At 39.0% G+C, this 23,650-nt stretch overlaps 1 protein-coding gene across 1 annotated transcript in view; it reads left to right on the forward strand.

The window, feature by feature from the left end:
* The window catches only part of TTN (titin), a 408,614-nt gene extending 385,310 nt beyond the window's left edge, over positions 1–23,304 (forward strand). The window contains exons 305-329 of the mRNA XM_074212758.1: positions 9–2,075; positions 2,164–2,466; positions 2,558–2,863; positions 2,955–3,245; positions 3,445–3,741; positions 3,883–4,188; positions 5,583–5,888; positions 6,136–6,417; positions 6,627–7,220; positions 7,336–7,623; positions 7,735–8,034; positions 8,470–8,772; positions 9,136–9,438; positions 9,538–10,122; positions 10,355–10,660; positions 10,761–11,060; positions 11,165–11,740; positions 11,911–12,216; positions 12,562–13,155; positions 13,298–19,023; positions 19,111–19,267; positions 20,160–20,839; positions 20,929–21,082; positions 21,559–21,861; positions 21,978–23,304. Coding sequence (XP_074068859.1) covers positions 9–2,075; positions 2,164–2,466; positions 2,558–2,863; positions 2,955–3,245; positions 3,445–3,741; positions 3,883–4,188; positions 5,583–5,888; positions 6,136–6,417; positions 6,627–7,220; positions 7,336–7,623; positions 7,735–8,034; positions 8,470–8,772; positions 9,136–9,438; positions 9,538–10,122; positions 10,355–10,660; positions 10,761–11,060; positions 11,165–11,740; positions 11,911–12,216; positions 12,562–13,155; positions 13,298–19,023; positions 19,111–19,267; positions 20,160–20,839; positions 20,929–21,082; positions 21,559–21,861; positions 21,978–22,276 — 15,932 coding nt within the window. The 3' untranslated portion in view covers positions 22,277–23,304. The remainder of the gene's footprint in view (positions 1–8; positions 2,076–2,163; positions 2,467–2,557; positions 2,864–2,954; positions 3,246–3,444; positions 3,742–3,882; positions 4,189–5,582; positions 5,889–6,135; positions 6,418–6,626; positions 7,221–7,335; positions 7,624–7,734; positions 8,035–8,469; positions 8,773–9,135; positions 9,439–9,537; positions 10,123–10,354; positions 10,661–10,760; positions 11,061–11,164; positions 11,741–11,910; positions 12,217–12,561; positions 13,156–13,297; positions 19,024–19,110; positions 19,268–20,159; positions 20,840–20,928; positions 21,083–21,558; positions 21,862–21,977) is intronic.
* The last annotated feature ends 346 nt before the right edge of the window (positions 23,305–23,650 follow it).

The raw sequence follows: 23,650 nt of genomic DNA on the forward strand, positions 1-23,650 counted from the left end.
TTCTATAGCTGTTCCAGATGCACCTGGTACTCCAGAGCCTAGCAACATAACTGGCAATAGCATTACCCTCACATGGGCCAGACCAGAATCAGATGGTGGTAATGAAATCCAGCACTACATCCTTGAAAGACGAGAAAAGAAGAGTACCCGATGGGTCAAAGTAATTAGCAAGCGCCCAATTACTGAGACCAGACACAAAGTTACCGGACTGACTGAAGGCAATGAATATGAATTCCATGTCATGGCTGAAAATGCTGCAGGGGTGGGACCTTCAAGTGGCATTTCAAGATTGATTAAATGTAGAGAGCCAGTGAGCCCACCAGGTGCTCCCACTGTGGTCAAAGTGACAGACACATCAAAGACAACTGTAAGTTTAGAATGGACCAAACCAGTTTTTGATGGTGGGATGGAAATAATTGGCTATATCATTGAAATGTGCAAAGCAGACTTAGGAGAGTGGCATAAGGTCAATGCTGAAGCATGTGTCAAAACTAGATATACTGTCACTGATTTGCAAGCAGGTGAAGAATACAAATTCCGAGTTAGTGCTGTCAATGGAGCTGGCAAAGGAGAAAGCTGTGAGGTATCTGGTACAATTCAAGCAGCTGACAGACTATCAGCACCTGAACTTGATATCGATGCTAACTTCAAGCAAACTCATATTGTCAGAGCCGGGGCCAGTATTCGTCTGTTCATTGCCTACAGTGGCCGACCTACTCCTACTGCAGTATGGAGTAAACCAGATTCTAACCTTAGTATTCGAGCTGACATTCATATAACAGACTCCTTCAGCACCCTCACTGTGGAGAACTGCAATAGAAATGATGCTGGTAAATACACTTTCTCTTTGGAAAACAACAGTGGAAGTAAATCCATAACATTCACTGTCAAGGTACTAGACTCTCCTGGCCCACCTGGTCCTATTACCTTCAAGGATGTAACCAGAGGATCTGTTACATTAATGTGGGATGCACCCATCCTTGATGGAGGTGCCCGAATCCATCATTATGTGGTAGAGAAACGAGAAGCAAGTCGCCGTAGTTGGCAAGTAGTCAGTGAAAAATGCACTCGTCAGATCTTCAAGGTCACCGACCTCTTAGAAGGAGTCCCCCACTACTTCCGAGTTTCTGCAGAAAATGAGTATGGCATTGGTGTACCATATGAAATGCCAGAACCAATTGTAGCCACGGAAGAACCTGCTCCCCCTAAGAGACTTGATATCGTTGATACAAGTAAATCCTCAGCAGTATTAGCTTGGCTTAAACCTGATCATGATGGAGGAAGCCGGATCACCAGTTACCTTCTTGAAATGAGACAGAAGGGTTCTGATTTCTGGGTTGAAGCTGGTCACACAAAGCAGCTTACTTTTACAGTGGAACACCTTGTAGAAAACACTGAATATGAATTCCGTGTAAAGGCCAAGAATGATGCAGGCTATAGTGAACCTCGGGAAGCCTTCTGTTCTGTCATTATCAAGGAGCCTCAGATTGAACCAACTGCAGATCTCAGTGGAATTACTAATCAGATCATAACTTGCAAAGCCGGAAGCTCTTTTACCATTGACATACCAATCAGTGGTCGCCCAGCACCCAAAGTAACATGGAAACTTGAAGAGATGAGACTTAAGGAAACTGATAGAATGAGTATCAAGACAACAAAAGATAGAACAACACTAAGTGTTAAAGAGAGCATGAGAGGGGACTCTGGACGTTACTATTTGACCCTGGAGAATACTGCAGGGGTTAAAACCTTTACAGTCACTGTCATTGTCATTGGAAGGCCAGGTCCAGTTACTGGCCCAATTGAAGTCTCCTCAGTCTCAGCGGAGTCATGTGTCCTATCATGGACTGAACCTAAAGATGATGGTGGCACTGACATCACAAATTACATAGTTGAAAAACGTGAGTCTGGGACAACAGCTTGGCAGCTTGTAAATTCCAGTGTCAAACGGACCCAGATTAAAGTAACCCACCTCACAAAATACAAGGAATACTCTTTCCGTGTCAGTTCAGAAAACAGATTTGGTGTCAGCAAACCTCTGGAATCAGCACCAATAGTTGCTGAACATCCATTTGGTAAGGAAAATAAATGTAATTTCCCAAAATGAGAATTTTTTTCCTGAACTGAGTTCCAAATATAACTTTTTTTTTATTTTGTCTTTAGTCCCTCCAAGTGCTCCTACCAGGCCTGAGGTCTATTTTGTGTCTGCAAATGCCATGGCTATCCGTTGGGAAGAACCATATCATGATGGTGGCAGCAAAATCATTGGATACTGGGTTGAGAAGAAAGAACGTAACACCATTCTTTGGGTGAAGGAAAACAAAGTGCCTTGCTTAGAATGCAACTTCAAAGTAACTGGCTTGGTAGAAGGTCTGGAATATCAGTTCAGAACTTATGCCCTAAATGCAGCAGGTGTTAGCAAAGCTAGTGAAGCTTCAAGACCTATAGTAGCTCAAAACCCAGTTGGTAAGTTTCACATTGGAAGCTCTTGGTTTTTTGTTTGTTTCTTTCAGGAGTCACAGAACAATGTTTAATCTTATTTTCATACCTTTTCCAGATCCACCAGGAAGACCAGAGGTAACAGATGTCACTAGGTCTACAGTATCCCTGAGCTGGTCTGCACCAATTTATGATGGAGGTAGCAAAGTTGTAGGCTACATTGTAGAACGGAAGCCAGTCAGTGAGGTTGGAGATGGTCGCTGGCTAAAATGCAACTACACCATAGTATCTGAGAATTTCTTCACTGTGACAGCTTTGAGTGAAGGAGACACTTATGAATTCCGTGTATTAGCCAAGAATGCAGCTGGTGTCATCAGTAAAGGGTCAGAATCCACGGGTCCTGTCACTTGCAGAGATGAATATTGTAAGAAAAAAGTCAAGTGCCTTCTTTAAGTTATCACAATTTGAGTTGCAAGTTGTCAGATATTTACTTGGATTTGTTTTATTTTTAACAGCACCACCCAAAGCTGAATTGGATGCTAGACTACAAGGAGATATTGTAACTATCAGAGCTGGATCTGATCTTGTTCTCGATGCAGCAGTTGGTGGCAAACCTGAACCCAAGATTATTTGGACCAAAGGAGACAAAGAATTGGATCTCTGTGAAAAGGTCTCTTTGCAGTATACCAGCAAACGAGCCACAGCTGTAATCAAATTCTGTGATAGAAGCGATAGTGGAAAATATACATTAACTGTGAAGAATGCCAGTGGAACCAAAACTGTGTCCGTCATGGTCAAAGTACTTGGTAAGTATTACCAGTCAATATGCATACTCTTTTATTATATGGAAATTTTTACTGTGGATTATTCTTCCCAGTAGAATATAAGTTCCTCAATGGCAGGAAATATCTGTTTTGGTTTTACAACCCCAGTGCCCAGCACAGTACATGGAATACAATAGACTCATTGATTATTCATTGCATGTAACTGGGCCTTTTTTTTCAGATTCTCCTGGTCCATGTGGAAAATTCACTATCAGCAGAGTAACAGAGGAGAAATGCACTCTAGCCTGGACCCTCCCACAAGAAGATGGAGGAGCAGAAATAACTCACTACATTGTGGAAAGACGTGAAACAAGTAGACTCAACTGGGTTATTGTTGAGGGAGAATGTCAAACCTTATCACATGTGGTCACCAGACTCATCAAGAACAATGAATACATATTCCGTGTGAGGGCAGTCAACAAATATGGTCTAGGTGTCCCTGTTGAATCAGGACCCATCATTGCTAGAAATTCATTCAGTGAGTATTAATTATTTGATCATCATTTTGAACTTGTTGGTTGAATGGGTTTCAAGGGTAAGATGGGAGGCAGGCAGTCTTGGAAATAGCACTGTATATTATGCAAATCTAATTTTTTCTTTTTCATTAAATTATGAACAGCTATTCCATCACCACCTGGTATGCCTGAAGAAATGGGTACCGGCAAAGAACATGTCATCATTCAGTGGCAAAAGCCAGAATCTGATGGTGGCAATGAGATCAACAACTATCTTGTAGACAAACGTGAAAAGAAGAGTTTGCGCTGGACACGGGTCAATAAAGATTACACTGTTTACGACACCAGACTCAAAGTGACTGGTTTAATGGAAGGCTGTGAATACCAGTTCCGGGTCACAGCCGTAAATGCTGCTGGTAACAGTGAACCTAGTGAAGCTTCCAACTTCATCTTATGCAAGGAACCTTCATGTAAGTTCCAAGAAGTAACTATTATATTAGTTCCTAATGAACAAGGCATTTACTGTTTCAGGGAACTTCTAAAAAAGTATACTTACCCCCAAAAAGTGTCAATTCATTTAGGACTACTTTAAATATTGCCCATCTTAAATTAACTATAAATTTCAATTATTCTGCTACTTAATAAGTCAAAAGATTGATAATATTTATAAGGATAGCTGCTGTTTTTCACTCCATGAGAAAACCAGGTTTAACCTTGCCATAAAGTAAAGAGTAATGGATTAAGGAATGAAAACTAAGTTCTGGAGCTCCCCCTGCAAATGAATAATACATTATTATAATGATAATTATTTTTAATTGTGAAAAGAAAAAAGGAAGAGGACCCTATTTAATGAACTTTAAGCAAGCTGAAGACTTCAGTTAATTAAATGCAAAATTGAATGCAAAATCACTTTCACACTAGTGGTTGAGATTAAAAACAAAATTGTTGTTCTTAGTGAGGCCATTTTCTTCCTTCACTTTATAGAGGTAAGAAGGTTAAGTAGCAGTTGAACCCTGAGATAAACTATTTTGTTACGTTTTTCAAGATGGAGAAGAGGTGATAGTGAGAGAAATAATTTGCTAATTACTTGCTAATTTGCTAAAAAGAAAATTGATAATTGAAAAAAATCCTTTAAAGAGCTAAGTATCAGGGGAAAAGAAAAAAATAGAAAAATGTCATGGAAAGTTATTTCTGAAATTCAACAAGAGTAAAAGGCAATAAATAGATGCTTTCCTCAGATGAGGCAAGCAACTAAAGAAAAACCTAACTGAAAAGATATGTGGGATTTGTGGGTGTCCTAACCCTAGAAGTGGTTTGAGTAAACTACTGAAATAGGCAGTAAGGAAATGAAGGCAGCAAATTATTTTCAATACAGTATTTTTTTAAGTTAATAGATGGTCTAAAAACTGTACTCTTCTAAGCATTCCCTTCCCCCCTTCTGCTACTTTGTCACTCAAGTTACAGAAATAGAAAGGGACAATGTAAAACTGAGGGCCAATTTCTTCCTTTTGCTCTTTTCGGTTATCAGGTCAAAGAATCCATCTCTAAAAAGGCTCACTCTGAACTGGCAATGAGCCTTTTTTCACTTAGGCTGATTTTGGGGATGCAGATAGTATAACCAGGACCAACATCCCAGAGCTTGTGCTCCATTGTCACATATAGATTTTGAGAACCATGCCATCATCTTCATGCAATGAAGATGCCATTAAAAACCCATATAACCATCCAAACTAAGCAAAAAGTGACCAAAGGATAGCTATAAAAATTCATCATGCTACACAAATACCGAAGCACAATGATATCTGAAATCATGAATTACAAATCCCAAGGGTTCATATAACACCTCTTCTCTTTTCTTCCAAAGATACTCCTGGACCGCCTTCTGCTCCAAGAGTTGTAGACACAACCAAACGTAGCATTAGCCTGGCATGGACGAAACCAATGTATGATGGCGGTGCTGACATCATAGGCTATGTCCTTGAAATGAAAGAAACAGGAACTGATCATTGGTATAGAGTACATACAAATACTACTTTGAGAAATTCTGAATTCACCGTCCCAGACCTTAAAACTGGGCAGAAATATTGCTTCAGAGTTGCTGCTGTAAACGTGAATGGCACAAGTGAATACAGTGAATCAACTGCTGAAATTGAACCTGTAGAAAGAATAGGTATTTATAATCTAATTCTTTAATGGAATTATTTGTTCTCTCAGTGGTTGCAAATTAATTTATTTTGGGGGTGGCTAGGTGGCACAGTGAATAGAGCACTGGCCCTGGAGTCAGGAGTACCTGAGTTCAAATCTGGCCTCAGACATTTAATAATTACCTAGCTGTGTGGCTTTGGGCAAGCAACTTAACCCCAATGCCTAGCAAAAACTAAAAAAAAATTAATTCATTTTGGTATTTTGTCTTCCAGAAATTCCAGATCTTGAACTTGCTGATGATCTGAAGAAAACTGTTACTGTCAGAGCTGGGGCTTCTCTGCGTCTCATGGTATCTGTTTCAGGAAGGCCACCTCCTATTATTACCTGGAGCAAAAAAGGCATTGATCTTGCAAGTCGAGCAATTATTGATACTACTGAAAGCTATACTTTGCTTATTGTTGACAAAGTTAACCGATATGATGCTGGAAAATATACCATTGAAGCAGAAAATCAATCTGGCAAAAAATCAGCAACAGTCCTTGTTAAAGTGTATGGTAAGCATTTCTCCTAAATTTATTGGATCTTTGAATTTTTTTTAAGGTCATCCAGAAGGACAACCTGGTCCACTGATTCTCTTTATACAAAAAACAAAAAAGGAAAATAAAATCATGGAAGACCATAATGCTAGTTATTGTCTGTGAAAAAAAAATCAGTCAACCAATCATGCAAATAAAAAGTAATATGCCTCTGTTAATATTTTCAGATACACCTGGTCCATGTCCTTCTGTGAAAGTTAAGGAGGTATCAAGAGATTCTGTGACCATTACTTGGGAGATCCCTACTATTGACGGTGGGGCACCAGTCACCAACTACATCATTGAGAAGCGTGAGGCAGCCATGAGAGCATTCAAAACAGTAACTACCAAATGCAGCAAGACACTTTACAGAATTTCTGGACTTGTAGAAGGAACTATGTACTACTTCAGAGTACTTCCAGAGAATATTTATGGCATTGGAGAGCCATGTGAAACATCTGATGCTGTCCTGGTCTCAGAAGTTCCCTTGGTGCCTCAAAAGCTGGAAGTGGTGGATGTCACAAAGTCCAGTGTTTCTCTTGCCTGGGAGAAACCCCTCTATGATGGTGGTAGCAGGCTTACTGGATATGTTCTTGAGGCCTGTAAAGCTGGTACTGAAAGATGGATGAAAGTTGTAACCTTGAAACCCACAGTCTTAGATCACACTGTTACTTCACTCAATGAAGGTGAACAATACTTATTTAGAGTGAGAGCACAGAATGAGAAAGGTGTGTCAGAACCAAGAGAGATCGTCACAGCAGTAACTGTTCAAGACCTACGAGGTATGTGCTAGAAAGTGTAATGTGATTTAAAAGTATATAAAAGATTTTTTATATTATCAACATGAATGCTTTAGGATGGTTTGCTAAATTTGTCTAAACTTTTCTTTCTCCATAGTATTGCCGACAATTGATCTTTCTACAATGCCTCAAAAGACTATTCATGTCCCAGCTGGCAGACCCATAGAGTTGGTTATTCCAATTGCTGGTCGGCCACCTCCAGCTGCCTCCTGGTTCTTTTCTGGTGCCAAATTGAAAGAATCAGAGCGGATCACTGTTGAAACCCATAGTAAAGTAGTCAAGTTAACAATCCGTGAGACCACTATAAAGGACACTGGAGACTACACACTTGAACTGAAGAATGTGACTGGAACTACTTCAGAAACCATTAAAGTTATCATTCTTGGTAAGTTCACATAAAAAAAGTATTTTTACTTTTCTCTACTATTAAAAGTTGTCAAAATTCAGTTATCCAACTTCACTTTGAAATGAGATGGAATTTATTTTGCCTTTTCAGACAAACCAGGACCACCAACTGGGCCGATCAAAATTGATGAAATTGATGCTACTTCAGTCACCATTTCCTGGGAGCCACCTGAATTGGATGGTGGTGCTCCACTGAGTGGTTATGTGGTAGAACAGCGAGATGCCCATCGTCCAGGCTGGCTACCAGTTTCCGAATCCGTGACTAGAACAACTTTTAAGTACACCAGACTTATTGAAGGAAATGAATATGTGTTCCGTGTAGCTGCTACAAACCGATTTGGAATTGGTTCCTACTTACAGTCTGAGGTCATAGAATGCCGTAGCAGCATCAGTAAGTCCTTCCTCCCCAATCCCTCCAACTTCCATTCCCCACCCAAAACTATATGCATGATGAAATGAGGAGTCCATCCATTTTACCTAAATAAAGACAGGTTGTAGAATTAAGCACAAGCATTTACAAAGATTTGAGGAATTCAGAAAGTGTCTAGTAAGATTTTATATTACTGCTCATATCAAGCAAGAGTGGGGAGGTAAAGTGGGAAGAACCAGGTAAAGCCCCTTGAAAAAAGATGGGATATGAACTGAGCCTTGATGGAAGCTAGAAGCAACAGGAAAAGTACATATAGCAAGTTCCTTGGAAATGCCATCACAAGAGTCTTCTGTACCACTTGAAATACTAACTTGAAACCTAGGGCCCATAGACTCATGAGTGTTTTCACAATTATTTTTCAATGCATACGTATTGTCAACTTTCTGTCAACAACAGGTATTCCAGGACCTCCAGAAACATTACAGATTTTTGATGTCTCCCGTGATGGCATGACACTAACTTGGTATCCACCTGAGGATGACGGTGGCTCCCAGGTGACTGGTTATATTGTAGAACGTAAAGAAGTCAGAGCAGATCGATGGGTCCGTGTCAACAAAGTAGCAGTGACCATGACACGTTATCGTTCCACTGGCCTCATTGAAGGATTAGAATATGAACACCGTATTACTGCTATTAATGCCAGAGGCACTGGGAAACCAAGTCGTCCTTCTAAACCTGTTGTTGCCATGGATCCAATTGGTAAGTTAAAGTATTAAGATCAAAGCATCCTGGATCTAGGGATCTCAGTGAGGGTACTAGAAAAATGAAAAAAAAAAGTGAAATATAAGATTCTATAAGTAGTAAAGTATGGGATGTGGTATTTGAACCTGGGTGCCCAGCCTCTAGAGTAAGTGCTTTTTCTTCTATATTAAGACAAAGGGAAAACCAACAGATTTCTTTTAATAGATAAAATAAATTTTTTAAAAATGAATAATCATTCATATTCCATGTTTCAATGTTCCATGTTCTTGGGGATGTTTGTTAGATGGTATTTATGTTTTTGTTTTTATAATTCAGGGCCATTTTATGCTCCATTTTGACATCTGATTTTTTTTTCTTCAGCTCCTCCAGGCAAACCCCAGAACCCAAGAGTTACTGATACTACAAGAACATCAGTCTCCCTTGCCTGGAGTGTTCCTGAAGATGAAGGAGGATCTAAAGTCACTGGGTACTTAATTGAGATGCAAAAGGTCGATCAGCATGAATGGACTAAATGCAATACCACTCCAACCAAGATCCGGGAATATACACTAACACATCTGCCTCAGGGTGCGGAATATAGATTCCGTGTCTTGGCCTGTAATGCTGGTGGACCTGGGGAACCTGCTGAAGTACCAGGAACAGTGAAAGTTACTGAAATGCTTGGTGAGAAGTGCATTTATTTACTTCCTTATTTAAATAACTACCTTATAACCTATTCATGCGTATAATAAGTGTGTGATAATGCTAAATTTTTTCTTTCAGAATATCCTGATTATGAACTTGATGAAAGATACCAGGAAGGTGTCTTTGTAAGACAAGGTGGAGTCATTAGGCTCACCATACCAATCAAAGGAAAACCATTCCCAGTATGCAAGTGGACTAAGGAAGGCCAGGACATTAGTAAGAGAGCTATGATAGCAACAACCGACACACACACTGAACTTGTAATTAAAGAAGCAGATAGGGATGATTCTGGTACCTATGACTTAGTTCTAGAAAACAAGTGTGGCAAGAAGACAGTTTACATCAAGGTCAAGGTGATTGGAAGTCCTAATACTCCAGAAGGTCCACTTGAATATGATGACATTCAAGCTCGTTCCATAAGAGTAAGCTGGAGACCTCCAGCTGATGATGGTGGCTCTGATATCCTAGGGTACATTGTTGAGAGACGAGAAGTGCCTAAAGCTGCCTGGTATACCATTGATTCCAGAGTTAGAAGCACATCTCTTGTGGTAAAAGGCCTAAAAGAAAATGTGGAATATCACTTCCGTGTCTCAGCAGAAAACCAGTTTGGTATCAGCAAGCCCCTGAAATCTGAAGAACCAGTCATACCCAAAACACCACTGAGTAAGTCCACATTTGTATTTCTTTCTTTAAAAAATAATCTACTATTTTATTTACTCTTTTATCAAATATTTGTAGAGTTTAGCAAATATTCCCACATATAGTGAGCACAATATAAATTCATATTCGCTTCCACCCTGTGCTCTTCTCTCTCTCTACCCCTTGCTCCCCCAGCTTTAGGAATTGTAACCAAATTCCCATTATTTTAACAAGATGTTTGTTTTGAAACTTTCAGATCCTCCAGAACCTCCTAGCAATCCTCCTGAAGTGCTCGATGTAACTAAGAGTTCTGTTAGTTTGTCCTGGGCACGACCCAAAGATGATGGTGGGTCTCGGGTCACTGGGTACTATATTGAACGGAAAGAAATCTCTACTGACAAGTGGGTGCGGCACAACAAGACCCAGATCACCACCACAATGTACACAGTCACAGGTCTGGTTCCTGATGCTGAATATCAGTTCCGTATCATTGCACAGAATGATGTTGGCTTAAGTGAAACCAGTCCTGCTTCTGAACCAGTCATATGCAAGGATCCTTTTGGTAAGAAAATGGTCACATTTCTGAAAAAGTTGCCTCATCTTTTCTTATTCTTTTGGCAGATAAATTTGACCTCTTTTTCAAACATTTTTAAATGTTTCAGATAAACCAAGCCAACCTGGAGAGATTGAGATCCTATCTCTATCCAGAGATAGTGTTACTCTTCAGTGGGAGAAACCTGAATGTGATGGTGGTAAAGAAATTCTGGGATACTGGGTAGAATACCGGCAATCTGGAGACAGTACATGGAAGAAGAGCAATAAGGACCGCATTAAAGACAGGCAGTTCACAGTTGGTGGTTTATTGGAAGCCACTGAATATGAATTCAGAGTTTTTGCTGAAAATGAGACTGGAATCAGCAGACCTCGAAGAACTGCCATGTCTGTGAAGACTAAATTAACATGTATGTATCCCTAAATTGACCCTAGATTAAAGAGAAGTGAAAGATGAGTAGATTCCTTAGTAAAAGAAAAATACATACTTAATAATGTGTTTTCCCCATTTCAGCTGGAGAGGCACCAGGAGTAAGAAAGGAAATGGCAGATGTTACTACTAAACTGGGTGAAGCAGCTCAACTCTCCTGCCAGATTGTTGGAAGGCCCCTTCCTGATATTAAATGGTACCGCTTTGGCAAAGAGCTAGTACAAAGCCGAAAATATAAAATGTCATCAGATGGGCGCACTCATACTCTCACTGTGATGACAGAGGAACAAGAGGATGAAGGTGTCTATACCTGCACAGCTACCAATGAAGTTGGTGAGGTAGAAAGCAGCAGCAAACTACTCTTGCAAGCAACACCTCAGTTCCATCCTGGTTACCCTCTGAAAGAGAAATACTATGCAGCAGTGGGGTCTACTCTCCGTCTGCATGTTATGTATATTGGTCGCCCAGTACCTGCCATTACTTGGTTCCATGACAAAAAACCTTTGAAAAATTCAGAGACTGTTACCATTGAGAATACTGAGCATTATACTCATCTCATCATCAAGAATGTCCAGCGGAAGACCCATGCTGGGAAATATAAAGTACAGCTGAGCAATTCTTTTGGAACAGTTGATGCTATCCTTAATGTGGAAATACAAGGTATCTTCTTTTTTTTCTCCTAAGGAGAAAGAGAGAGAGAGAGAGAGAGAGAGAGAGAGAGAGAGAGAGAGAGAGAGAGAGAGAGAGAGAGAATGTGTGTACGTGTGTGTGTGTGTGTGAAACAAAAAACACTGTTTTTATAATTATTTATCTTGTTTTGTTATTAACAGATAAGCCAGACAAGCCTACTGGGCCAATCGTGATTGAAGCACTACTTAAGAATTCTGCTGTAATCAGTTGGAAACCTCCTACAGATGATGGAGGATCATGGATAACCAATTATGTGGTTGAAAAATGTGAGGCAAAGGAAGGTGCTGAGTGGCAGCTAGTATCTTCAGCCATTTCAGTAACAAGTTGCAGAATTGTTAACCTCACTGAAAATGCTGGCTATTATTTCCGAGTATCTGCTCAGAACACCTATGGCATTAGTGAACCTCTAGAGGTGTCATCAATTGTTGTTATCAAGACTCCATTTGGTAAGCAAAATAATTTCTACATCTCCATAAACTCACATCCTTGCAGCTTACCTTAGAAAAGTGATTAAGATGGAAAGGAGGCTAATGATCTTTTTGTGAAACTTTATTGAAGATTTTGTAACTCCTTCCAAAAGGAAGAGAGAGGAATGTATGTTTTGTATCCCTTTTCTTTTTTCATTTTGAGTAAAGTTCTTGGAATTGTTAATTTAATTTTTTCAAAAAAAGTATTTTTGCACACTGTTCTAACCTATGATGTAAAACAACTACTATAAAGCAAAATTGTCATTTTTCAACATTAAGTATACCTATCTAAATTCATGATTCAAATCTTTTGTTTTTATCTAGAAAAACCTGGTGCTCCTGGCAAACCAACTATAACAGCTCTTACAAAAGATTCCTGTGTTGTGGCTTGGAAACCACCTTCTAGTGATGGTGGAGCAAAGATTAGAAATTACTATCTTGAGAAGCGTGAAAAGAAACAAAATAAGTGGATTGCTGTGACAACAGATGAAATTCGAGAAACTGTCTTCTCTGTACAAAACCTTATTGAAGATCTTGAATATGAGTTTCGTGTGAAATGTGAAAACCTAGGTGGTGAAAGTGAATGGAGTGAAATATCAGAACCTGTCACTCCTAAATCTGATGTTCCAATACAAGCACCACACTTTAAAGATGAACTGAGAAATCTGAATGTCAGATATAAGAGCAATGCAACATTGGTCTGCAAAGTCACTGGTCATCCTAAACCTGTTGTCAAATGGTACCGCCAGGGCAAAGAAATCCTTGCAGATGGAGAAAAGTATAGAATTCAAGAATTCAAGGGTGGATACCATCAACTCATCATAACAAACGTAACAGATGATGATGCCACTGTCTACCAAGTCAGAGCTACTAACCAAGGGGGATCTGTGTCTGGCACAGCCTCCTTAGACGTTGAAGGTAATAATGTAAATAATAAACACAAGCTTGATGTTGGAGAACAATACATATTCTGTTTTGTCTATTTAAACATGTCTACTAATAATAAGAAATGTTATTTTTCTTAAAAAATATTTTGTTGTTCTTGTTTCTTTTGCTACAGTTCCTGCAAAGATACACTTGCCTAAAAATCTTGAAGGCATGGGAGCTGTTCATGCTCTCCGGGGAGAAGTCATCAGCATCAAGATTCCCTTCAGTGGCAAACCAGACCCAGTGATCACATGGCAGAAAGGACAGGATCTCATTGACAACAATGGCCACTATCAAGTAATTGTAACCAGATCATTCACATCTCTTGTCTTCTCCAATGGAGTGGAGAGAAAAGATGCCGGTTTTTATGTTGTCTGTGCTAAAAACCGATTTGGAATTGATCAGAAAACAGTCGAATTGGATGTGGCTGATGTTCCTGATCCCCCCAGGGGAGTCAAAGTGAGTGATATCTCAAGAGATTCAGTCAATTTAACTTGGACTGAGCCAGCTTCTGATGGAGGTAGCAAAATCACAAACTACATCATTGAAAAATGTGCCACTACAGCAGAGAGATGGCTTCGTGTGGGTCAAGCTCGAGAAACACGATATACTGTGATTAACTTATTTGGTAAGACTAGTTATCAGTTCCGTGTAATAGCTGAAAATAAATTTGGTCTCAGCAAACCTTCTGAACCTACAGAACCAACCATAACCAAGGAAGATAAAACTAGAGTAATGAACTATGATGAAGAGGTAGATGAAACTCGAGAAGTCAGCAAAACAAAGGCTTCTCACTCTTCAACCAAGGAACTCTATGACCGATACATGATTGCTGAAGATCTGGGGCGTGGACAGTTTGGAATTGTCCACCGCTGTGTTGAAACTTCTTCTAAGAAGACATACATGGCCAAATTTGTCAAAGTTAAAGGAACAGACCAGGTTTTGGTCAAGAAAGAAATTTCTATCCTGAACATTGCTAGGCATAAGAATATCTTATACCTCCATGAATCATTTGAAAGCATGGAAGAGTTGGTTATGATCTTTGAATTTATTTCAGGGCTTGATATCTTTGAAAGAATTAACACCAGTGCTTTTGAACTCAATGAAAGAGAAACTGTAAGTTATGTTCGCCAGGTCTGTGAAGCCCTTGAATTCTTACATAGACACAATATTGGACATTTTGACATTAGGCCAGACAATATCATTTACCAAACGAGAAGAAGCTCTGTCATTAAAATCATTGAATTTGGTCAAGCAAGGCAATTAAAGCCAGGGGACAACTTTAGGCTTATGTTCACTGCTCCTGAATATTATGCACCTGAAGTACATCAACATGATGTTGTCAATTCAGCCACAGATATGTGGTCCCTTGGAACTCTGGTATATGTTCTGTTGAGTGGTATTAATCCATTCCTGGCTGAAACAAACCAACAGATGATTGAAAATATCATGAATGCTGAGTATAGCTTTGATGAAGAAGCCTTCAAAGAGATCAGCATTGAAGCCATGGACTTTGTTGATAGACTCTTGGTAAAAGACAGAAAATCTCGCATGACAGCTTCTGAGGCACTCCAGCATCCATGGCTAAAGCAGAGGATAGAAAACGTGAGCACTAAAGTCATCAGAACACTAAAACACAGGCGTTACTACCATACCTTGATAAAGAAAGACCTGAACATGGTTGTATCAGCAGCCCGAATCTCCTGTGGTGGGGCAATTAGATCTCAGAGAGGAGTGAGTGTTGCTAAAGTTAAAGTTGCATCAATTGAAATTGGTCCTATTTCTGGGCAAATAATGCATGCTGTTGGAGAAGAAGGCGGGTATGCAAAATATCAATGCAGCATTGAAAATTATGATGAATCCACCCAAGTGACCTGGTACTTTGGCATCAGACAGCTGGAGAATAGTGAAAAATATGAAATTACCTACCATGATGGACAAGCTACCCTGTATGTCAAAGACATTACTAAAGCAGATGATGGTACATACAGATGCAAGGTGGTCAATGACTATGGAGAAGACAGTTCATATGCAGAACTCTTTGTCAAAGGTGTAAGAGAGTCTTATGACTATTACTGTCGTAGAACTATAAAGAAAATTAAAAGAAGGGCAGATGCTATGAGACTCCTCGAGAGGCCACCAGAATTTACTCTTCCTCTTTACAACCGGACTGCCTACATTGGTGAAAATGTCAGATTTGGTGTGACCATAACAGTTCATCCAGAACCTCGGGTGACATGGTACAAATCAGGACAGAAAATCAAACCAGGTGATGATGACAAGAAGTACACATTTGAGACTGATAAAGGTCTTTATCAGTTAACAATCAACAATGTAACTACAGATGACGATGCTGAATATTCTGTCATAGCACGGAACAAGTATGGTGAAGACAGCTGTAAAGCTAAGTTGACTGTGAACCCACACCCACCAGCAGCAGACACTACCCTAAGACCAATGTTCAAACGATTACTGGCAAATGCAGAATGTCAGGAAGGCCAGAGTGTCTGCTTTGAAATTAGGGTTTCTGGCATCCCACCACCAACTTTAAAATGGGAGAAAGATGGTCAGCCTCTGTCCCTTGGTCCCAACATTGAAATCATCCATGAAGGCTTGGACTATTATGCTTTACATATTAGAGATACATTGCCAGATGACACAGGTTATTACAGAGTCACTGCCACAAACTCTGCTGGCTCTACAAGCTGCCAGGCTCACCTACAAGTGGAACGCCTGAAGTATGTCAAGCAAGAATACAAGACTCAGGAAGAGCGTGAAAGACATGTACAAAAACAAATTGACAAAACCCTAAGAATGGCTGAAATCCTTTCTGGTACTGAATCTGTGCCACTGACCCAAGTAGCACAGGAAGCATTAAGAGAAGCTGCCATACTTTACAAACCCGCTGTAAGCACCAAAAATGTAAAAGGTGAATTTAAACTTCAAACAGAAGAAAAGAAAGAAGAAAAAAGACTCCGTATGCCTTATGAAATACCAGAGCCACGCAGGTACAAACGCACCACCATAGAGGAAGACCAACACATTAAACAGTTTGTGCCAATGTCTGACATGAAATGGTACAAGAAATTACGTGACCAATTTGAGATGCCTGGGAAGATTGATAGAATTGCACAAAAAAGGCCCAAACGTATTCGCCTCTCCAGATGGGAACAATTCTATGTGATGCCTCTTCCACGTATTACAGACCAATACAGACCTAAATGGCGTATCCCCAAACTATCCCAGGATGATCTTGAGATAGTGAGGCCAGCCCGCCGTCGGACACCATCTCCTGATTATGACTATTATTATTATCGACCTAGAAGGAGGTCTCTTGGCGATCTTTCGGATGAAGAGCTTCTCCTTCCAATTGATGATTACTTAGCCATGAAAAGAACTGAAGAAGAAAGACTACGTCTTGAAGAAGAACTTGAACTTGGCTTCTCTGCTTCCCCACCAAGCCGGAGTCCTCCCCCATTCGAGCTATCTAGTCTACGGTATTCTTCACCAAGTGCTCATGTCAAGGTAGATGAAACAAGAAAAGATTTCAGATACTCAACCTATCATGTCCCATCTAAAGTGGAAACTGGCACAAGTTACATGGAATTACGTGAACGTCATGCCAGAGCTGCATATAGACATCCTAGACAACGGCAAAGAATCATGGCTGAGAAAGAGGATGAGGAATTGCTCCGTCCAGTCACAACAACCCAGCGGCTCTCAGAATATAAAAGTGAACTTGACCATATGGCCAAGGAAGAAAAATCTAAAAAGAAAAGCAGAAGAGAAAGAGAAATAACTGAAATAACAGAAATTGAAGAAGAAATTGAAATTTCAAAACGTGCACACAGAGAGACATCTTCATCCGTCTCTAGGCTACTAGGAAGACGACGATCTCTTTCTCCAACTTATATTGAATTAATGAGGCCAGTATCTGAATTAATCCGACCACAAATACAACCATCTGAAGAATATGAAATAGAAAGAAGATCTCCAACACCAGAGAGGACTCGGCCACGTTCTCCCAGCCCAGTGTCAAGTGAAAGATCACTCTCAAGATTTGAGAGAACTGCAAGATTTGACATATTTTCCAGGTATGAGTCTATGAAGGCTGCATTAAAGACTCAGAAGACTTCAGAACGAAAGTATGAAATTCTGAGTCAACAACCTTTCACTCTGGATCATGCTCCTCGAATCACACTGAGAATGCGCTCTCATCGTGTACCATGTGGGCAAAACACCCGCTTCATCTTAAATGTTCAGTCTAAGCCAACTGCTGACATTAAATGGTACCACAATGGGGTAGAACTCCAAGAGAGCACCAAGATTCATTATACTAACACAAGTGGAGTTCTGACCTTAGAAATTCTGGACTGCCATATTGATGACAGTGGGACATATCGTGCTGTGTGTACTAATTACAAAGGAGAAGCTTCTGACTATGCAACACTAGATGTTACTGGAGGTGATTATACTACCTACACTTCCCGACGCAAAGATGAGGAAGTTCCAAGATCAGTTTTTCCTGAACTGACTAGAACAGAGGCATATGCTGTATCATCATTTAAGAAAACATCTGAGATGGAAGCTTCCTCTTCTGTAAGGGAAGTCAAATCACAAATGACAGAGACGAGGGAAACCCTCACATCACATGAACATTATGCTTCAGCTGAAATGAAAGCCATAGCCTCTGAAGAAAAGTCAGTGGAGGAGAAAGCCACACATAGAAAAATTAAGACAACATTGGCAGCAAGGATTTTAACCAAACCACGGTCTATAACAGTGTATGAGGGCGAGTCTGCAAGATTTTCTTGTGACACAGATGGGGAACCAGTACCAACAGTTACATGGTTCCGAGCCGGTCAAGTAATCAGTTCTTCTGCCCATCACCAGGTCACAACCACAAAGTACCATTCTACCTTTGAGATTTCTTCAGTTCAGGCTTCAGATGAAGGTAGCTATACTGTGGTAGTAGAAAACACTGAAGGAAAACAAGAAGCACAGTTTACTCTAACTATTCAAAAGACCAGGGTCCCTGAAAAAACAGTGACATCGCCACCAAGAGTCAAGTCCCCTGAGCCTCATGCAAAATCTCCAGAAGCAGTGAAATCACCCAAGAGAGTGAAATCTCCAGAGCCAGTTACTTCTCATCCAAAAACTACAGCATCAACAGAAACCAAACCCACCCCAACTGAGAAAGTACAGCTACCAATAACTGCTCCTCCTAAAATAGTTCAACCACTCAAAGTGGAAGTTTCTAAAGACATTGCGAAGCTCACATGTGCAGTTGAAAGCAGCCTTTTAAGTGCCAAAGAAGTTGCATGGTATAAAGATGGCAAAAAATTGAAGGAAAATGGCCATTTCCAGTTTCATTATTCAGCAGATGGCACTTATGAACTCAAAATCCAAAACCTCACTGAAGGTGATCAAGGAGAATATGTCTGTGAAATTTCTGGTGAAGGTGGAACTTCTAAGACTAATTTCCAGTTTGTTGGCCAAGCCTTTAAGAGTATTCATGCCCAATTGTCCAGCACTCTTGAGACCAAGACATCAGTCGGAAAAACTGTTGAGATGACAGAGACCAAGAAATCAATCCAAAAAACTGCCGAATCAACAGAGACCAAGAAATCAATTGAGAAAACTGCTGAGTCCACAGAAATTAAGAAATCAGCTCAGAAAGTGTCTGAGTCAACAGAAACCAAGAAAACAGAAAAGAAAGCTACTGAACCAGTTCCTTCAAAGCCAGTAATTGTTACTGGCCTGAAAGATATGACCATATCTTCAAATACTGTTGCCAAGTTTTCAATTAAAGTCACAGGAGAGCCTTGGCCCACTATTGCCTGGACCAAAGATGGAAAGGTAAAATTTCCTTAACTTTTATTTGTCTAAAACTTCCATCCTCAAATTAGTTGACCACTTTAAAATCAAATCACTTGTACCCTACAGGCTCTTGTACAAGGAGGAAAATATGAACTATCTGAAGACAAAGGAGGATTCTACTTAGAAATAAGTGAGACCAGTACTTCGGACAGTGGACTCTTCATGTGTACGATAACAAATTCAGCTGGATCTGTTTCCTCTAGCTGCAAATTAACAATAAAGGGTAGGTTCATTTTCTGTTGATATTTTTTGAAAAACTATACAGAGGAAACCAATATGTAATCATTTATCTTTTAAAAAAAACAAAACATGAGTTCCAAATTCCATGATGCTTTTTCTGAATAGATCTAGTCATAAGGTTTTTATTATAATCATTGGTATCATCAAAAGTACTAAATTCATGTAATATGATGTTCTCTTAGGATTAATACACCACAAAAAAGATGTCACAGAGCCATCCTCTATCTTTCAGAAATATAGAATGTGAATCATTGAATCAAAGAAATTATATGTTAGTCATAATTACTAGTTTTCTAAGGAATTGCAAAAAAGTTTCCTGGAGGGCTTTTGGTTTCCTTGCTTGCATCTTTACTTTTGATGTACTACAAAAGGGATTCTTAACCTTTTTTGTGTGTCATGGACTTCTATTGAAGTTCGGTGAAGCCAATACACCCCATCTCAAAATAATGTCTTTAAACGAATAAAGTTAAACACACACAGGATTATAAGTGAAATCAATTATATTGAATTATAGTTATTAAAATATTTAAAAGTTCACATATTCCAAATTACAGAACCCCTTGCTCTAAAACTTTAATTTAAAATATATTAATTAATTTCCTATATCATGTATGTCCTCTTAGAAAGTTTGTTAAGTGCTCAGAATCACACTTAGAATTTTCCATTAAATTTATCTGCATGAACATCTGATGAGTATAAGCCCCAAAAGACCTAGCTACTATTTTGTACCCTCTATTTTGCAAAATTTCTCTGGTCACAAGCATTTCATACACGAATAAGAGGTAATAGTTTCCAATTAGAATGTAACACCAACATGGAAAATTTTATTGTTATTTTATTAATTAATAATTATTATTGTGTTATTAATATTAAAGATGAAGAAAAGAAAACATCTATACAAAAGACCTCAGAAATGACTTCTCAGAAAAAAGCAATTGCCCAAGAAGAAGTAGCCAAGAAGGCTGTTGTTTCTGAAGAAACCCAGAAATCAGAAAAAATATCTCATGAGAAGTCATCCCTCAAGGAGGAATTTTCAAAAGCTCTCATTTCTGAAGAAATCAAGAAATCAGAAGCGGTCTCACTGGAAAAATCAGTTGTCCATGAGGAAATTGTGAAAAAAACCCAGGCATCGGAAGAAATCAGAGCTCATGCTGAAATCAAAGCATTTTCCACTCAGATGAGTATATCTGAAGGTCAGAAAATTACTCTAAAAGCTAACATTGTTGATGCCTCTGAAGTAAAATGGGTATTGAATGGAATGGAGCTTACTAATTCAGAAGACTACAGATATGGAGTGTCTGGCAACGATCACACCTTAACCATCAAGAAAGCTAGCCAAAAAGATGAAGGAATACTTACCTGTATAGGTAAAACCAGCCAAGGGATCATCAAGTGCCAGTTTGACATGATGCTGTGTCAGGAGCGCTTAAATACCCCTGCTTTTATCACACAGCCCAAGTCACAAAATGTAAATGAAGGACAAAATGTTCTCTTTTCTTGTGAAATCAGTGGAGATCCATCTCCTGAAATTGAATGGTTTAAAAACAATCTACCGGTAAGTTATTTAAGGATAATATATTTTTGACAATAAAGATCATCTTTATTTCCTCGGGATCTTTATAAACATATTTTTCCTTTTTTTAGATTTCTGTCTCTTCAAATATCAGAGTAAGTCACTCCAAAAATACATATTCTCTTGAAATTCGAAATGCAGCACTAACTGACAGTGGAAAATATACAATCAAAGCCAAAAATTTCCATGGACAATGTTCTGCCACAGCATCTTTAACAGTCCTCCGTAAGTAATGTTTTTGGGGTTTATCAATGTCTTTTTTACCACCTGCATTCAGAGGAGTGTATATATGCTTGATTGTTAGATGAGATATGTTAAGAGGTCAATCATTGTGCAATGATTCATGCATTTAATCAAACATTTTCTTAATATAAGTTTGGTGTCACATTTCAAAACAGTTTCCAGAGGTCCTATAATAATTACTTTAAGAATGTACAATAAAATGATTTTCTTTTTCTCATTAATCAATTTTTCTCCCTGGTGATCCCTGGTATATTTGCATGTAATACAAAAGCTAACCATTTAAGGATTCCTTTTTTCCTGGCTTAGAGGGATTGAGCTAGCTTTTGATGGTACTCAATGTATCTGCTTACGCTTCGAAGACAGCAAAGTCCTTCTTGTTTTTCCATTTCTGTAAGTGTCTGATGTCACCGATTAACAGGATGCCATTTACGTTTCATTGTCTTTGCTATGCTCCACAGCTCTAGTTGAAGAACCTTCAAAAGAGGTAGTATTGAGGACAAGTGATGACACAAGCATGCAAGGAATTTTCTCTTCTCAATCAGTTCAAATGTCTGCCTCTAAGCAAGAGGCATCCTTCAGCAGTTTCAGCAGTAGCAGCACTAGCAGCATGACTGAAATGAAATTTGCAAGCATGTCTGCCCAAAGCATGTCTTCCATGAAAAAGTCTTTTGTAGAGATGAGTTCCAGCAGTTCTATGGGAAAATCTAGTATGATACAACTGGAAAGTTCAACTAGTAAAATGCTTAAAGCAGGTATAAGAGGTGAGCAATAAAATTACTGGTAGAGGTAGAAATATCTAGTACCCTAGAATTATATTTGGTAGAAAGATAATCATGCTTTTATACAAAATGAACATAATTTTCTTCTTCCATTAAAGGAATTCCACCTAAAATTGAAGCTCTTCCATCTGATATCAGCATTGATGAGGGCAAGGTTTTAACACTCGCCTGTGCTTTTACGGGAGAGCCCATTCCAGAAATAACCTGGTCCTATGGTGGAAGAAAAATCCAAAATCAGGAACAACAAGGCAGGTTCCATATTGAAACTACAGACGACCTGACAACTCTCATTATCATGGATGTACAAAAGAAGGATGGAGGACTTTATACCCTAAGTTTAGGGAATGAATTTGGATCTGACTCTGCCACTGTGAATATAAATATTCGATCAATTTAGAGAGCCTGGGCTCTTACATTTTATCCTTGACTTTTTGCAAGTGATTCTTACATGGACTAAATATAACTGCTTCACATGGACTAAACTTTCTGATCTGTAAATATAAAAAAGTATTTTTTTATCAATCTAAATGAGACAAAGGCCAAAGCTTTACATGAATGCTGTCATTATTGTTGACTTAAGAACGTTATACATTTCTTATTGACATGTACATACTGTATATAGCCGAAGTAACGGTTATCAAGTTTTGTACCATTTATTTAGTGACATTTTACAATGCAACTTATGGAACTAACAGTTGGTAGGAGAAAGTTTCTCATGAAACGAATACCCTGCTCAACATTTAACTAATCTTTGTGCCTCAACAAAGTGTTGATGTCTAAGAATGCCTCAGTGGGTAGAGATATTCCCCATTGAAGATGTCCTTATACCTAAGAGATAATGCTGTTCATGTTACCTAATACATGTGCAACTGTTTACTGAATCAGAAATGTGAGGCATTGGTGATGTTTGCAAATACCCTCCTGTAAACTTCACTTGAATATCTCACATTCCTTCTGATTTTGTACGTCACTCTCAAAATTTTCATTTGACTTACCTATTGGACAGAACAAAGTGTAACGGCCAACACTTTGTTCACTCCTTGGTACTGCTTCTGACATGAGGACTACCTGGATAGCTTGAAAAAGTAACATCTCCTGGCCATTCCCTCATTTAACCAAGATGTTCAGGTTTTCCAATGCAGAAACAGTGCCCACTCCTCGGGGTTCCTAGGGTGCAATAATTGTGTTTGTGTGGTAGTATTAGAATTATCTTACACCTAAAATCTGGGCAACTAAGCAATGAACCACAGCTATGAGGACAAAAACACCAATTTAAGAAGCTGTTGTTAAACCAATAAGCAATGCCCTCAACTTCAATTTGATGTAGTTCTTTTCAATTAGAAATAAATGATCGCTAATTGTAATTGTTGAACCTCTTGGAGAAAATAGCATTGAAATAAAGCATGTTATCTGCACCTCAAAATGTGGGGTTGTTATTTGCTTGGATTTTTCCCCAATGGTTTGCTAGGTGGGGGAGAGAGAGAGAGGGGGGTGAGAGGAATAAAGGGGAATACTGATTCATATGCCTAAATTAAAACATGAATAAGAAAAAAAGCAACTCATTTGCCTCAACAAACAACAGTTTGCTAGCTGGGGAGAGAGGAATGATGGGAATCAAGGTTATGCATTAATTAAATCACGAATGAGAAAAAGCAACTCATTTGCTTTAACAAAACTCACCTAAATCAGTTATGATCCTTTAAGCAAACACTCCAATTGTGCAATGTACTTGAAGAAGAAAAATAAATGCCAATTTATACTGACTGATATA

This window comes from Macrotis lagotis, chromosome 1 (assembly GCF_037893015.1).
Source record: "Macrotis lagotis isolate mMagLag1 chromosome 1, bilby.v1.9.chrom.fasta, whole genome shotgun sequence".
NCBI lineage: Eukaryota > Metazoa > Chordata > Mammalia > Peramelemorphia > Peramelidae > Macrotis > Macrotis lagotis.